Raw genomic sequence first — 18,240 nt, 5'->3', positions numbered from 1 at the left:
TTATCGACCTGGCCAAGGCTTTCGACTCTGTCAATCATCGTATTCTTATCGGCAGACTCAACAAACAGCCTTGGTTTCTCAAATGACTGCCTTGCCTGGTTGACCAACTACTTCTCAGATAGAGTTCAGTGTGTCAAATCGGAGGGACTGTTGTCCGGACCTCTGGCAGTCTATGGGGATACCACAGGGTTTAGTTCTCGGGCCGACTCTTTCTCTGTATATATCAACGATGTCGCTCTTGCTGCAGGGGATTCCCCGATCCACCTCTACGCAGTCGACACCATTCTGTATACATCTGGCCCTTCTTTGGACACTGTGTTAACAAACCTCCAAATGAGCTTCAATAACATACAACTCTCCTTCCGTGGCCTCCAACTGTTCTTAAATGTTAGTAAAGCTAAATGCATGCTTTTCTTATCGATCGCTGCCCGCACCCGCCCTCCCAACTAGCATCACTACTCTGGACGGTTCTGACTTAGAATATGTGGACAACTACAAATACCTAGGTGTTCGGCTAGACTGTAAACTCTCCTTCCAGACTCATATTAAACATCTCCAATCCTAAATTAAATCTAGAATTGGCTTCCTATTTCACAACAAAACCTCCTTCACTCACGCTGCCAAACATACCCTCGTAAAACTGACCATCCTACCGATCCGCGACTTCGGCGATGTCAACTACAAATTAGCCTCCAACACCCTACTTAGCAAACTGGATGCAGTCTATCACAGTGCCATCCGTTTTGTCACCAAAGCCCCATATACGTCCCACCACTGCAACCTGTATGCTCTAGTCGGTTGGCCCTCGCTACATATTTGTCGCCAGATCCACTGGCTCCAGGTCATCTATAAGTCTTTGCTAGGTAAAGCACTGCCTTATCTCAGCTCATTGGTTAACATAACAACACCCACCCGTGGCACGCGCTCCAGCAGGTATTTCTTACTGGTCATCCCCAAAGCCAACACCTCATTTGGCCGCCTTTCCTTCCAGCTCTCTGCTGCCAATGACTGGAACGAATTGCAAAAATCGCTGAAGTTGGAGACTTATATCTCCCTCACTAACTGTAAGCAACAGCTATCTGAGCAGCTTACTGATCGCTGCAGCTGTACACAGCCCATCTGTAAATAGTCCATCCATCTACCTCATCCCCATATTGTTTTGATTAACTTCTTTGTTCTTTTGCACACTAGTATTTCTACTTGTACGTCGTCATCTGCACATCTATCACTCCAGTGTTAATTTGCTAAATTGTAATTACATCGCTACTATGGCTTATCTATTGACTTACCTCCTCACTCCATTTGCACACTCTGTAGATAGACTTTCTCTATTGTGTTATTGACTGTACATTTCTTTATTCCGTGTGTAACTCTGTGTTGTTGTTTGTGTCGCACTGCTTTGCTTTATCTTGGCCAGGTCGCAGTTGTAAATGAGAACTTGTCCTCAACTGGCCTACCCGGTTAAATAAAGGTAAAATAAATAAATAAAAGATACTCAACCGATCACAACCAGTTACTGGGCGTCTGGTAGGAGTGAAAAATCAAATGTATTTCCCTGCAGCACAAGCAGCAGGTTTTTATTATGCTGGGTTTCTTTTTGTTTCACATTGTAAATGTTGTTTTGTATATCTAATTCTAATATGGTTTATGAACTGGCACCTGATTAACCAGGTTTAATTAAACACTGTGCTTGCTAATTTTGACTAGCCCAATAAATTCCTGCCTCATAGCATCAGCTTCAATATTTTTTATTTTGTCGATCGACTTTCATACTCAGTCTCTCTTTTCCTTCTTTCAATCTCAGTTCATCCCTCACCATCTCCTTTCCCCCCTCCCACCTCTTCCTATTTAGCTTCTTCCCCTCCTCTTTACCTCTGTCTGTTCTCCCAGCTGAGAAGAGGAGCTGGATGGTGACAGAGGGACTGTGGACCGTCACTGATCTCATTTAGCTCCAGTGTCGAAGGGAATTGACTTGGAGAGAGAGGAAGAGTAGCCAACCCACGGGAACTGCTAGGATGTTGTAAGAGAGCCAATCAGAAAGGCCATCGATTAGCCCACTCTCATGTCACAGTCGCTGACCACATCTCATCCCCAATTTCAAACTCTGTTCAGTTGAATAGGCAGGAGATTGGATCCCTCCAGATCGCTTAACCTCCCTTAGAACTGGAACATTTGTGGATGTAGTTAGTTTTCCCCCACAGAAAACTAATGGAAGGTAGGCTACCTCCTCTGAGATAAAACCACTGCAGTCCTCAAGTGTACAGTCGACAGATGAACTTCAGGACCACCTCCACGTTAGTTAGGGCAAAAATGGCCTAATTAAACAGAGGGATAGTGAGTGTGCAACATAGGATGACACATATGGGCAGAAAGGAATTGTTATTTATGTAACAAAAATCATTTCCCCAATTCAGATAGATACCATTTTATACCCTAGGCCTACATAGGCAATGCAAGAGCGCTATACGCAAAACGGCCGATCCTGCATTCTTGCATTGAGTTATGAATTGCGTGGCTGCACACGTCTGCGTAGTTTTGCTACGCAACAGTATTTTGTGTAGCTTCATATAGTTCTTCCATGCATACGTATGGTATAAACTAGGGTGTCCACTTTGATTAACCGTCAGTATCCAACAGATATTTTTTATGAAGGGAACCCATCTGACTGTGTGTGGTCCTGCCATTGACAGCACTGAAGGAGCAGATGGCCAAAAGTAAAAAGGTCCTTGAGCTGACAGTTGATGGCACTAACCACAGCCACCCACACACCTCTTATGTAAGGGGCGACCCATTAGTACAATTAGCCTAATGGTCCTGCACAATGGCTCTATGAATAGACAAACCGTCACCAACACTATTCAGAACATTAGTATTGATATATCAAAATAAGGATTTTGTGCTTTCTTCTCATTTGACAACTCATATCAACGTATCAGACCTGTTGGGGGGGGGGGGTTGCTATGGGATTATTTAAGAAACTCTTTGAATAGGTGGGGGGTCAGTTCCTCTTGCTGCTTCGTAGGCAAGTACCATTGTCTTGTAGTGGATGCCAGTGGAGCGTGAGGAGGAGTAGGGGACTTGGGAAGGTTGAACACCAGGTAGGATAGGTTGCAGGGGTTTGATGGCACAAGCGGGCAGCCCAGACAACATTGAGTTGCAATAGTCCAGACGGGTGATGACAAGTGCCTGGATTAGGACCTGTGCCGCTTCCTGTGTGGGGTAGGTTCATACTCTACGGATGTTGTAGAGCATAAACCTGCAGGAGAGAGTCACTGCTGATGTTTGCAGGGAACGACAGGGTGTTGTCCAGGGTCACGCCAAGGTTCTTTGATCTCTGGGAAGGGGACACCATGGAGTTGTTAACCATGATGAAGAGGTCTTGGAGTAGTCAGGCTTTCCCCGGGAGGAAGAAAAGCTCAGTTTTGTTGAGGTTGAGCTCAGGTGGTGGTCAGAGCTCAAGTATTATGGAAAAGAAAGGGACACGTGTATGTAGTTTGACGTTAGATGGGTCGAGTGATGGTTTCTTGAAGAGGGGAGCGACTCTGGCCATTTTGAAGTCAGAGAGGACGCAGCCAGTGGTCAGGGATGAGTTGATGAAGGAAGTGAGGAATGGTAGAAGGCTTCCAGTGATGGTCTGGAAAAGGGAAGAGGGAATGGGGTCGAGTGGGCAGGTTGTCAGGGTGGCCAGAACTCACTAGTCTGAGGATTTCATCTGGAGAGAGAGGGGGGAAAGAGGTCAAGATGTAGGGTAGTTCTGTGTGAGTCGGACTAGTGGACTTAATAAGCTGAGTGAATGGGGAACGGATGTCGTCAACCTTCTTTTCAAAGTGGTTGACAAAGTCATCCGCAGAGAGGCACGATGATTAAGGAGAGAATGTGGTAAAAGAGCTCCCTTGGGTTAGAGGCAGAAGCTTGACATTTAGAGTGATAGAAAGTGGCTTTAGCAGCAGATACGGAGGAAGAGAAGGTAGAGAGGGAGTGAAAGGATGATAGGTCCTCCGGAAATGTATTTTTCCTCAATTTTCTTCAGCTGCCCGCAGCCCTGTTCTGTAAGCTCGCAATGAGTCACTCACCCACAGAGCAGAAGGGGAGAGCCAAACCAGTCAGGAGGAAAGGGGACAGTGAAAGTCATAGGATGCAGAAAGGCAGGTGAGTAGGGTTGAAGAGGCAGAGTCAGGAGAGAGAGAGCGAGAGAGAGAGTGAGGAAGGATTACAATGGCACATGACCATCTGGGTTGGGGCTGAGTGTTTAAGGTTGGAGGAAAGGGAGGCAGAAAAGGAAACCAAATAGTGAGCAGAGACTTGGAGGGGGGTTGCAGAGAGATTAGTAGGCGAACAGCCTCTAGTAAAGTTGAGGTCATGGGTATTGCCTGCCTTGTGAGTGGGAGGGGACTGGAAATGGGTGAGGTCGAAAGAAGGAGGGGAAGAAAGAGGTGGAAAGAAATTAATCGAAGGCAGACGTCGGGAGATTGACAATGGCGGTGAGCCATCAGGAACATTTCCTTATGGAGGTGGCAAGCTCATGGACAAACTAAAGGCACCTGGTGGGCAATAGATGACAACAATGTTAAGCTTAAGTGGACAAGTGACAGTGACAGCATGGAATTCAGATGAAATGGACACGTGAGTGAGGGAGAAAGAGAAAGTCTCCACTTAGGAGAAATTAGTAGCCCTGTGCCACCACCATGACAACCAGATGCTCTCGGACTATGAGCGAACACGTAGTCAGATGGAGAGAGAGCAGCTGGAGTAGCAGTGTTTTCTGGGGTGATCCATGTCTCCATCAGGGTAAAACACTAAATAAGAAGGGCTGCAGCCAAGGTGTGGGAAGCATCTGTAAAGCCTCCTGGGAGAAGAGCGAACAGGTATAGAAAACACACACATAGTTGACAAAGAGCAAAATGAGTCTGTAAATAACAAGGCATGATTCTCAAGTGAGAGTGGTGTGGTCTGGTCTGGTCTGGTCAGTCCGTCAGTCCGTCCGTCCATCTGTCCGTCCTTCCAACTCCGCAGACCTGTCTTTGTTTCGGCTAAAACTAAAGAACTAACACTTATTGCTACTTGCCTAGCAGAGGTTAAGAGCACTCCTCCCGCTACCAGTTGCTGATTGGCTAAAAGAGGAGAAACTACACCTTCTCCAATATAGCCACTGATTACCAAAAGTCAACAGTCACAAATTGCCCTGCCGCTTAATGCTGGTTGATGTGTCAACAATCACCTGTAAAATTATACTTATCACTGGAGATATCAGGAGTCCTCTAGCAATGGGATGACATTAGAGTCGGACGTCCCAAGGATCCAAGATAGCACTGGCCGTTTACACAGGTAGCCCAATTCGGATCTTTTGCCAAATCATTGACCAAAGAGTTGATCTAATTGGTCTGAAGACCAATTACTGAAAAAAAGATCAGAATTGGGATACCTGTGTGAACGCAGCCTTAGATCCTAATGAATAAGACTACATAGACAGGTTGGAACTGATCCCAGATCAGCACTCCTTCTCTGAGATGTTTGATACGGCCCCAGATGAAAGGCAAGAGCATACCATCAATGGTCTGGGTAATTGGTGTGTGTTAATTTAGAGGAATGTCAGGAGGAGTCAAGACTATTTTTCATGCCTCATTCATTCCTAATGAGTGGTATTTATCTGGGTCAGTGTTCATAAGGCACCAACTATGGAAGAACACTGAACTAGTCCAATAAGAAAGGCACATTTTCATTTTCTGTTGAAAAAACGTTTTGCTATGGTGTGTCCTAATGAATACGAACGACCCTGTTTGATGGTGGATTTGAGTTTTATACATAAATTAAGTCTGATTTGTTTGATAAATTAAGTGTAACTTGTGAAAAGGCGAACAGATGATAATAGGGCTGAAAGGCGATACAGGATAGAGGATAAACGATAAAGGATAGAGGATAGAGGATAGAGGATAGAGGATAGAGAATAAAGGATAGAGGATAAAGGATAGAGGATAAAGGATAAACGATAGAGGATAAAGGATAGAGGATAGAGGATAAAGGATAAAGGATAGAGGATAAAGGATAGAGGATAGAGGGTAGAGGTTGGAGGATAAAGGATAGATGATAAAGAATAGAGGATAGAGGATGAAGGATAGAGGTTAAGGATAGAGGGTAGAGGTTGGAGGATAAAGGATAGATGATAAAGGATAGCGGTTGGAGGATAGATGCTAAGGATAAAGGATAGAGGATAAAGAGTAGAGGATAGAGGGAAAAAGGATAGAGGATAAAGCATAGAGATTGAAGGATAGAGAATAGAGGATAGAGGGTAAAGGATAGATGGAAAAAGGATATAGGATAAAGAATAGAGGTTGAATGATAGAGAATAGAGGATAGAGGGTAAAGGATAGAGGTTGGGAGATAAAGGATAGAGGATAAAGGATAAAGAATAGAGGATAAAGGATAGAGGATAGAGGATAAAGGATAGAGGATAGAGGATAGAGGATAAAGGATAGAGGATAAAGGATAGAGGATAAAGGATAAACGATAGAGGATAAAGGATAGAGGATAGCGGAGGATAAAGGATAGATAGATAGCGGTTGGAGGATAATGCTAGGATAAAGGATAGAGGATAAATAGGAAAAAGGATAGAGGATAAAGCATAGAGATTGAAGGATAGAGAATAGAGGATAGAAAGGGATGGAAAAAGGATAGGATAAAGAATAGAGGATAAAGGATAGAGGATAAAGGATAGCGGATAAAGAATAAAGGATAGAGGATAAAGGATAGAGGATAAAGGATAGAGGATAAAGGATAGAGGATAAAGAATAGCGGATAAAGAATAGAGGATAAAGAATAGAGGATAAAGGATCAAGGGATAGAGGATCAAGTATAGAGGATAGAGGATAAAGAATAGAGGTTGAAGGATAGAGAATAAAGGATAGCGGATAGAGGTTGAAGGATAGAGAATAAAGAATAGAGGTTGAAGGATAGAGAATAAAGGATAGCGGATAGAGGTTGAAGGCTCTCAATGCTCAATTGTGAATCTGGGTTGAAGGATTAAAGCAAAGACATGAAGTGAAAATCTTTGCCAATAATGGAGCTTTTTAGCTCACACACACACACACACACACACACACACACACACACACACCCTGGCGTTACAAGCGCCATGCACACACACACACAAAGCAAAGACATGAAGTGAAAATCTTTGCCTAATGGAGCACACACACACACACACACACACACACACACACACACACACACACACACACACACACACACACACACACACACACACACACACACACACACTTCCCAATGGGCAATGCATTTGTGTCCTGTTCAAATTACAGTAATGAGAGAAGTGCCCTTAGGGTAATTGGTGTCCTTGAATAAGCTTATACAAAAAAAATACTTAGGCACAGGCAGAGTGTGTATTGAATAATTGATTCAAAGAGGGGGAGGGGCCACTAATCAGATCGGAGCATAATGACTTTATATAATTAGCACGCGCGGGGACACGCAGGTCTATGAGAGCCGTGCACATTTTTACAGAGCATTGGCACAACTAGAGAGGCAGAACGCCGAGGTTGACCGTAGACTACTTTGAAACGCTTGATCCGATGCTTTTAAGTATAATGGATCTAAGTGCTGTGGCAACACCAGAGCTATTGAAATACAACCTGACCCTTTTGGTAGATATCGCGTGAGAAGTAGGATTATTGATCCACTGACATCTATGGACTATTTTGCCTATTTTTCACATGCCATAATATACTTTTTACTTATAGCCAATTTGCCAACATGAAAGGGTTATAATGGAGATAATCATGCCTGGTCAGATTTGATATCGTTGCAAGCGTTCAATTCCTACTAGCGGAGCTGGAAGACTTTGATACGATCACCTTCAAGAGAATCTAAGTCCATTTGCGTCGACCAGCGAGAATTTGCGTCCGAACGTCGAGGGGGACATTGAGAGGTTGTCGCAGCCGTGTGAAGGTTTCTCGGAGTCGAATCGCCGTCTGGACGATGGTGTTTGACAAGGAGGAAAGTGAGTTACTGATTTGGATGTCTACATTTAAGCAACTGATGCTCGAACGGTCGGTCTACGATTCACAGACTTGTATTTCCTTGTCAGTCTGTGTCTTCGACATGTAGGCCTAATTAGGAATGTAGCCTATGTGATATGAATTTACAATCTGAAGGCTTTTGGGATGTAGCAAGGGCAATACCATGTCTCTTTGGTCATTGGGACTGGATTAAAGGGATAGCCAGAACTTTTTCCACCACAAACTCACTAAATCAGTTTATTTTTTATTTTTTAAAATGTTAATTCACATTGAAATGATTGTGTTATGACCGGATCAGTCTGGCCATATAGCACCAGAAAGGGTCCCATTCATAATAGGCTGTGGAGTCAGAAAATGTTTAAGACCAAAATATGATTTAGAAGTGATCACGAGATAATGATAGCCCTGAGAGAACCATAGAAAGATATGGTAGCTAAACAATATTCCTTGGTCATGTAACTGAGAGGGTTAGGGATGGCTGTACTGTAGCCTACTTCCAAATCTGTGTCTGCCTGTCTGTAGGTGTCTCCCTTGTGCCTCTCCAGTCCAGAGGGAAGCCGAGGGTCTGCGCCGGGTGCAACCGGAGGATCATGGACCGCTTTATGCTCGAGGCTCTGGACAGGTACTGGCACGAGGACTGTCTGAAGTGTGCCTGCTGTGACTGTCGCCTGGGTGACGTGGGCTCCACCCTCTACACCAGAGCCAACCTCATCCTCTGTCACAAGGACTACCTGAGGTAAGGACTCTTAAACCAGGGCTGTGTTCATTAGGCACCACATGGAAGAAAACGGACAGAGACAGGGAGAGACTATATTAACTTTTCCAATATGAAATGCTAATTTAAAAAAATGTTTTCCATTGCAAAATGTTTTAAAACGTTGCGTACCCTACTGAACATGATCCAACCCTTCAATCCTCTCCAATCTAGCCTCTACCCCTCTGTGTTTGTAGGGAAGGGTGTAAGCAATAATGGTGTTGTCTCAGACTTCCAATTGATGGAACTATTGCCATGTTGCTCCTTCCTATCTGGTCATCTTCTGATTTAAGGCAAATTACCTCAGTTTGGTGAAGGGAGCAGAACAGGCAAATAACAGCATCTCCATGTTTTGGTTAGCAGATAAAATAGAGATCAGAGCTTGAGGAGCACAAATATTAATACAACTATAGTGACAGACCTGGAAATGAATCATTATGGGTTCAACTCCTTAATGAAGAGTTTAATTCCAACAAACTTTATACCCATTTTCATAAATGTTGGTAAATTGGCTTATTTTGTTTTAAAGAAATTATGAAATGCAATAAAACATTTTATAATGAAGAAATGTACAAATGAACACATTGTGACGTTAATATACAAAACATTTTTGTAAATAATCCAATCTCTATGTAAAACATTTACATTTGGCAGATGCTCTTATTCAGAGCGACTTACAGTAAGTGCATTCATCTTAAGATATCTAGGTGAGACCACCACATATCACAGTCAAATATACAGGATACCAACATTACATTCCAGCTAAACAATATAGCGTTTTGCAAAAGAAAGTGTAATTTTCATATACATCTAAACTCTATGAATAAAAATAAGAATAGTAATATTTTACACACATGAAGGTACCTATAATTAATGATGTGGGGGGAAACACAAATGTGAAAAATTGGTGGATAACTCATTTTGGAAATAAACTCTTCACATACATCAATACACTCGAGCACAGAAAACCCTCAGAACTATTCTGGGGTTGCTGCTATAGAAACCCTTGCGAATATATTTAGCCCCACTACCAGTCATTCAACTCAAGTGCAAGTCTCATGTGTAAGATCCAGCTGGATTTGGTTGAAGCTAAGTCTCTCATTAGCTGCATTGCTTTTAGAGGGGAAAACCAGTTTGACAGTTAAATTGGCTAAATTGCCTCCTGTTTTCCTCGTCATCGCAACGATCAGGCAGAAAGCCTTTGAAGGCCGGGATTAAAACCATGTGATTTATTTTAATTGGTCCATTAGTGGGGAATTAGCATTAAGGCCCATACCCTTGTTAAGGAGAAACACCAGGTGCATACCAAGGCCCCATTAGCATTGCCTTCGTTAGGCTTCATTAGGCCTGCTTGCTTGTAGTCTCGTTTGCCACTGGTCTATGGCACTATCATGTTCTGTGAGACTTGACATTCTGATGCAGCTCTTTGTAGATCCTATGAGGGACTCAACCCAATGGACGTGGTTCTTCTCAAAGCTCTCTTCCATCACTGAAGATTTCACCCTATGCTACCTTTTTAACATATGAATAAAATGATAATACGCCAAGTCCTAGTTAACGCATTACCAAAGCAGTCGGCTACCTGGGTCGTGTTCAGTTGTCATGAAACGTAGTGAAAGGAGAGGAGATGGATGGAATCTGAACTTGTCCAATGAGAAACTAAAGTTTATTTCCTAATTGGTGTTTCCTAATGCAGACAACCCACATCATTGCATCTCTTTCTCCAACACCTCCAGGCTTTTTGGGATGACGGGGAACTGTGCCGCTTGCAGTAAGGTGATCCCGGCCTTTGAGATGGTGATGAGAGCCAGGGAGAATGTCTACCACTTGGACTGCTTTGCCTGCCAGCTGTGCAGCCAGAGGTGAGATGAGGGGAGCCTCAAGGCTATATTCATTAGGACACACAACGGAACACGTTTTGCAATGGAAAACAAAAATTGAGTCCCAAGTGCTCCCTCCCGGTTTCATTCTGTTTTCTTCAGTTTGGTGCCTAATGAATGAATCCCAGTTCACCCCACATACTGTGTAAAAGCAGGCATCAAGTGACCCTGAAAGGAAAATAATCATGATAGATCCCGTGAACAGCTTGTTTATGTGAGTAACAGGCATGTTGGGTATCTGTTTGAGTAACAGGCATGTTGGGTATCTGTTTGACTGTCTGGTGCTTTTGGAACATTTTTAGCGGAGAGGGACTTAATGTATGGCCTCTTAGTGAGCATTTGAGGTCAGACAAAATGGTGCAAACAACCAGCTAAGAGTTTGGTCTTGAAGCAAGTACAGCAAATACCAAACAATCAAAATGTATGAATGCTTTAAGGTACTCTCTGGAACAAGGTCAAATCTTTTTTCGAGCCTGAAATTGAGGTACTGTATATGGTGCGGCAGGTAGCCTAGTGGTAAAGAGCATTGGGCCAGTAACCAAAAAGTTACTGGTTCGAATCCCTGTGCCAGCAAGGTAGAGTAAGGCACTTTTGCCCTTGAGCAAGGCAGTTAACCCACAACTGCTCGCCAGTTTAAGGCAGCCTCCCCCACACCTCTGATTCACACATTTCAGTTGAATGCATTCAATTGTGCAACTGACTTTCCCACGACGTGGCAGTAGGCCTTCATACTGTATGGAATGCAGCATACTGTATGGAATGCAGCATACTGTATGGAATGCAGCATACTGTATGGAATGCAGCACACTATATGAAGGTCTATTCATTTCCTTTACCCAATGACTACTGCTTTTAAGGACTTGGGAAGTTTCATTGGTCTTAAATGAAGGCACTAATTTGTGTGTGTGTGTGTGTCTGCAGATTTTGCGTGGGAGACAAGTTTTTCCTGAAGAACAACATGATACTGTGCCAGCTGGACTACGAGGGGGGGCATCAGAATGGAAACTCTGCTGATCAGGCTCTGTAGGCTCTACTGCTCTCTGCTGGTCAGGCTCTACTGCTCTCTGCTGGTCAGGCTCTCTGTAGGCTCTACTGCTCTCTGCTGGTCAGAGACTAGCTAACGCCAGTAGACACTACTCCCTACCGGTATCCCCGGACAGTCCTTGTCTCATCACATCAGGGTTGTATTCACTAGGAACCAAATGGAAGAAGGACCTACACTACATAGCCAAATGTATGTGGACACCCCTTCAAATGGGTGATTGGGCTATTTCAGCCCGTTTGCAGTAGAATGGCCCGTAGAGCTCCGTGACTTTCAACATGGCACGTCATAGGATGCCACCTTCACAACAAGTCAGTTTGTCATATTTCTGCCCTGATATGACGTGTCTAGAAGATTCTGTGCTTCCAAATTTGTGGCAAAAGTTTGTGGAAGGCCCTTTGCTGTTTCAGCATGACAATGCCCCCATGCACAAAGCAAGATCCATAGATAAATGGTTTGTTGAGATTGGTGTGGAAGAACTTGACTGGCCTACACAGAGCCCTGACATCAACCCTTTCGAACACCTTTGGGATGAATTGGAAAGCAGACTGCGAACCAGGCCTAATCGCCCAAAATGCTCTTGTGGCTGAATGGAAACAAGGCCCTGCAGCAATGTTCCAACATCTAGTGGAAAGCCTTTCCAGATGAATGGAGGCTGTTATAGCAGCCAAGGGGGGCCCCAACTACATATTAATGCCCATGAAGTTGGCATGAGATGTTTGACAAACAAATGTTCACAAACCTTTGGCCTTGTAGTGTACTTGAACTTTTTCAATAAGAAACTCTTGTTTATGTTACTAAATGTTTTGCTACAGTGTGCTAATGAATACACCCCAACTGACAGTTGTGGACAGTGCAGGATTATATGCCCAGTTCCCGATGCTCAGCGACAACGGTGATTCCACTTTGCCTTGACTTCTGCTATGCTTACTGTCCTCGACGGTAGACTCACCAGAGTTATTAGCGAATGAAGCGGCCTTGTGCATGATATATTGCTCTCATTGACTGAAACGAGGAAGGAGAACTAATGAGCATTGCCGTGCAATTTATTATTTTTTTTTAAGTAAAAGAAGTTCAAAGCCATATGTTTGGACTCTATTATTAAAGCTGCAGCATTGTGTTACGTGTTGGGCGACCTGACCAAATTCACATAGAAATGGGAGTTATAGATCTGTCTTTGCATTGAAAGCAAGTCTAAGAAGTGGTCGAGCTGTTTGAAGTGCACAATTTTTTATTTTTTTGCTTCCCATTTAAGTTTTGTTTTTGCATCTTTTACGTTTGGTTTTGTACACCAGCTTCAAACAGTTGAAAATACAATATTTTTGGTAATGGAAAATGTTTCCAGCGGTTTAGATGGTACAATGATTTCTCTACTTGCTTGATTTGTCGTTAACTTTTTAGAATTTTATCAATCAGGAAATGGCAGAGCAATTTCTGCATAGTTCACCTTTAATGGTTCTGCCAAAATCATGGCTAAGGAGAAAGGCACAGCACTCATTTGTTTGCAGGGGGGCAAGCTGCCTCTGTTTACAATAGGCAGGTCCACTGGTATTGCTGCTAATGAGTTCTGATGTGCAGACCCTTTTAATAAAAGGGTAATAACTAACATGCTCTAATCTCTGAAGATATTTGTTTTTAAGTTACCTTTTATGAACAGCAGTATGATTTATGTTTGCACAGCTTTTGACTTTCAATAAAGACATTTTATTTGAGCACTCATGTATTCACCACTCACCCTAGTTACTTATAGCTGGATGGCAGCAGCATATAAGAGGACGGACATTCTCTAATGAATAATCCAGGCCATCTGTGTGTGAATACACTAACAAGGATACCCACACCGTGATGATATAAGCCTCTGGGACCTTTTTGAATTGGCCCATTGATAAATCTGGATACACCTGTGTTCCTTATTCAAGGCCTCTCATTTGAGGGGCAGTGAGCAGTCTGAGGTGATACCCTTCTCCCATTAGTGACCCTCTCCATACTGTACACGCTCAGATATTTCCTTTTCATACAGTCCTTCCACCGTGGTTCCACCAAAGATTAAGGATATACTGGCAAGATTCTTGTCTCTCCGACCAATAATGGGAGTCGTTGTCCACAAAGTGGCATGGCAAGCTGTCACGCTCTCGCCTAGTCCTCTCTTTAGATTGGTGGATACATCTCATTATTTGAATATATTTTTGAGTATTTGATGAGGGTTGTTGACGTCAACCGCCTGTATTCAAGGGAGGGAGACGCTATGCCAATAGCCACAAGTTGGGCCTCTTTCTTGCTGGTTCCACCAACTATAACCTGTTGGTTGTGGACTCGAGTCACATGACTTGGACACACATTTTATGATTTGAGACTCGACTTGACAGAAAATAAAACAACTTGAGACTACTTGGAGCCTCAGGACTTGGGATTTGACTTGAGACAGATGACTTGAAATGATTTGGCCAGGTTTTATAACGTTTGGTCAATAATTTTGGGGCACAGTCTCCTTGTACTTCGGCTCCTCTCCACGCAGCCAGAAGAAAAGCATCCCCATCGCAAAAACAATGTGCAACAGATTGGCTATAGGAATGCGCACACTGCCCTCTGATTAGACCAGAAAACGTTCAACCAACACAGGTCGGGTGGATCGGGTGCACGCAAACGTCAAATTGTAGGGAGAGAGTTTGGCGTAATAAATATGCAGCTCCAACAAATGTAGGCAATCAAGAATATTAGCTGTTTACTTTTCAAACTCACCAGCGATAGAGTATCAAACTACAATTACTAGCATTGGTATTTATTAGGATCACCATTAGACGCTGCAACAGCAGCAGCTACTCTTTCTGGGGTCCGCATGAAACATGACATAGTACAGAACATTATTAGTCAAGGACCGTACTATACTGAACAAAAATATAAACGCAACATGTAAAGTGTTTGTCCCATGTTTCATGAGCTAAAATAAACGATCCCATGAATTGTCCATAATGCACAAAAAGCTTATTTCACTCAACTTGTGTGCACAAATCTGTTTACATCCCTGTTAGTGAGCATTTCTGGTTCCCTAGTGGGTGGGCCTATGCCCTCCAAGGCCCACCCATGGCTGCGCCCCTGCCCAGTCATGTGAAATCCATAGATTAGGGCATCATTTATTTCAATTGACTGATTTCCTTGTATAAACTGTAACTCAGTAGAGTTGTTGTACGTTGCATTTTATACTTTTGTTTAGTATACATAATGTACATTTAAAACGTCACATACAGCCTACACATCAGTACACACAATATCTAGATGTAATACGTCATACAGTGCAAATTACAATACAATATATATATATATAGAAAATGGCTGTGTTTCTTCACAGTCCCCTTTGTGCAGTAAGGTGATCTTTTATCTGTTGTTTTTTTTAAAATCTGTTTTTATTATTAGTTTGTGGGTCTGGCCATAAGACTTCATCCACATCATATGCAATGTTGTCTTGATGAAGGCAGTGTGCAAAGTATCGCCTGGAGTGCCGTATCCAGGCCTGGCATGACCCCTGATCGATGTCTCCACAAGCCTCCTCCATTGCCTGTAGAAGGGGTATACGTTGGTGGGGCTGGCGATCATACACCTTCCAACGCCATGCAGAGAAAAATGATTCAATAGGATTCAAGAACGAAGAGTATGGGGGGAGATTTGATTGCGATGAAAAGGGAAAAACCTGTGAACCAATTGCGGACCACAGCAGCCCGGTGGAAACTAACAATGTCCCAGATGATAATGTACCTGGACTGCTCTGGCCCCTGGTCATTAGGGATTAGTCTGTTGTGGAGGGGGTCCAGAAATGTGATAATATGTGCAGTGTTGTATGGGCCTAGGATTGCATGATGGTGAAGGACGCTGTTTTGACTAATAGCCGGACACGTTATGTTGCCACCACGTTGTCCCGGGACGTTGATGTTGGCACGGTGTACGATGATATTTCTGCCGCGGCCCCTTGTTTTTGCAAGGTTGAAACCTGCCTCGTCCACATATATTAGCTCATGATGCATTGCATCTGCCTCTAGCTCCATGACTCTCTGAAAGAGACAAGACCAAACAATGTAGTACAGTAGGAAAAGAAAGGGATCAGTCAATATGATGTAGCACCATACACTTCTAGGTCCAGTACCAACGACAGGATAGTATAGCTTACCTGCACATATTCATATCTCAGTTGTTTTACACGGTCTGAGTCTCTTTCGAAAGGGACTGTACAGCTGCTTCATCCTAATTCTATTGTGTTTCAGTAGACGAGACAGTGCATAGAGACTCACTCTGTTGATGTTTTGGAATATGGTGTTATCTGCCATTATGTGGTCCTGCAGTTCTCTGAGTCTGATGCAGTTATTTGCAATGACCATATTTACAATGTGGGTCTCCTGCTCTGGGGTGAACAGTCGACCTCTTCCACCAGATACTGGTTTTCTTGTAGTTCTGTAAAAACATTTGAGTGGTTTAAGTGATAGATCCTTCTCATTGTGAAAGTATAGTACATATTACTGTACCAGTAAGACTACAGCACTAACAGTACCTTACCGGTTCTCATTTCGAAATATCCGGATGATACCTGCAACAGTATAACAGCTCAGATTTGGTTGAACCCGTTGCCCAGCCTCCCTCATGCTCATCCCATGGCTGGCAACATGGTCAACCACAGTCACTTTGATTTCATCAGTCCCTCCCCAACTTTGAGTCAGGAGAGAACATGTTGCTTTGTTCTGGACCAACTGCAATTGACCTATTTTACTTGTCCCTATCTGTACCTACTTTACCTGTCCCTATTTTCTGCACATGACCACACGCCTGGGTAATATTCCTTGTGAAGACAGCTTGGCTGTCGAAACGTTGGTAATGACATTTTTGCATCTGAGCTCCTCGAGTGTGCGGCTCTCTTTTATGTTATAATATTCCCTGTGAAACATTATCTAGGACCTGTCTGGTTGACTGAGATGTCAAGAAGGTAGAGGTCTGTCCTGTCATGGACAGACCTCTTCCCATTTTAGCAACCATTGAGGCTAAGTTTTGACCACGATAACGGCATACTATGTTTACACCAATTAGTTTATAGTGTCCTCAACTTGCTCAATCGCGACATTATTCAATAATATATCTGAGGTTAGGTTAGGCCAATGAGGTTAGGCCTACTGGTATTTTGGTATGTCAAAATTGCTTGAAATTTACTTATGAAGCTTGCATTTGGAATTGAATGTTAACATTTATTATTACTTGCGCAAGTCGCGCTCTCCAAACTCCCGCTTTTTCCGATGTTGAAATGTTTGCTGTTGCTTTCACACGTTTAAATGCATATGTGGTAAATCTATATTCCAACTAATCCTACAATAATTGCAAGCTTTTCATCCCTATACCGTTTATTGCAACCCTTAGACATTTCTGTTTCATGTTTGATATAAGATTTTCATTTAACCCCATATAATGCCTTTTCTGTGGGGGCTATGTTTCTTGTGCACATGGACGTTTGCAAGACGCATGAGAAGTTCTGTTTACTTAATTCAATGTATTGTTTCCTTTGTTTATATTTCTGAGGTTATGTCGGAGTTTATTGTGCGTAATAGGAGCGTGCGCCTTTCAACGCGCATATAAATAGGCTACGTGGCCTGGGCGCCACACTTTGGAGTCAGGATTTTGAACAAGATAAAATGATTTCTCCATTCATAAAGGGTGATGAAATATCATTAAAACTCATTCAAAATGACTAAGAAGGATGTAAAAATGTATGTAGAAATGACCTTTTACATTGTAGAAGCAGTTTATTAGTTGTAATTGCCAATTAGGTAATTGTATGGCCCAAGGGAGGGGCCAAGTGCTTATACTAGACAGATTCGATTTGGTTTCTCAAGGGGAGGATGTACAGTTTTGCCCTCTACCTGTGTCCATTCAGATAGGACAGGTTAAAGGGATTCTTCTGTACTTTTGTATACTTTTTAGCTAGTAGTTCTGAAAGTAGCACCCACCAGCCAAAAGTGGTCCCAGAAAATGATGTATGACATCAAATGCCAAGGAGCTGAAGCACATTGGCTAAAACTCGAATTGCTAGAGGGTTGGCCCACATGAGGGGAAATGTAGGGAAAATGGTAATACACAGCTTTCAGAAAACAGCCGCTTTCAAACTAGGGATTTTGTGGATAATTGAGGTAAAACAGTAATTTGCTCATAGATTATGCATGTATGAACTACACATTGACACATACAGCACAAAGAGGGAGGTTTAAAAAAAATACTTACTACTTGCGAAAGTACCGGAGCATGTCTTTAAGCCTGATACAGAAGCTATTTATTTTAGGCTATTGCCAGTGTATATTTGGTAAATGCACTGGTATATTTTATATGATATGGGGCTTTCACCATTGATCACCAAGACCTGTAAATACATCTACACTCTGAGCATGTCAACCTGCTGATGTCATGTCCTTACGACTGCTACATGGTCCCCATTTCACAATTACATCATCAAAATGTGTTGTAGACAAAATCATGAAAGGGCTGTCTGGTAGTCTCAATGAACAG

At 42.9% G+C, this 18,240-nt stretch overlaps 1 protein-coding gene across 2 annotated transcripts; it reads left to right on the top strand.

Annotated features, from left to right (window-relative positions):
- Window positions 1-7,473: 7,473 nt before the first annotated feature.
- Window positions 7,474-13,428, top strand: LOC118359354 (rhombotin-1-like). 2 transcript variants are annotated; one of them, XM_035737893.2, is made up of 4 exons: window positions 7,474-8,014; window positions 8,579-8,769; window positions 10,524-10,649; window positions 11,589-13,428. In XM_035737893.2, the coding sequence occupies exons 2-4, from the start codon at window positions 8,624-8,626 to the stop codon at window positions 11,692-11,694; spliced, it is 378 nt and encodes a 125-aa protein (XP_035593786.1). In that variant the 5' UTR covers window positions 7,474-8,014; window positions 8,579-8,623; the 3' UTR covers window positions 11,695-13,428. The 2 variants fall into 2 exon arrangements, with proteins under 2 accessions (XP_035593786.1, XP_035593785.1); XM_035737892.2 differs by having other exon boundaries at window positions 7,477-8,014; window positions 8,556-8,769.
- The last annotated feature ends 4,812 nt before the right edge of the window (window positions 13,429-18,240 follow it).

The sequence above is a fragment of the Oncorhynchus keta genome, chromosome 26 (genome assembly GCF_023373465.1).
Source record: "Oncorhynchus keta strain PuntledgeMale-10-30-2019 chromosome 26, Oket_V2, whole genome shotgun sequence".
NCBI lineage: Eukaryota > Metazoa > Chordata > Actinopteri > Salmoniformes > Salmonidae > Oncorhynchus > Oncorhynchus keta.
This window is presented reverse-complemented; position numbering and strand designations above follow the sequence as displayed.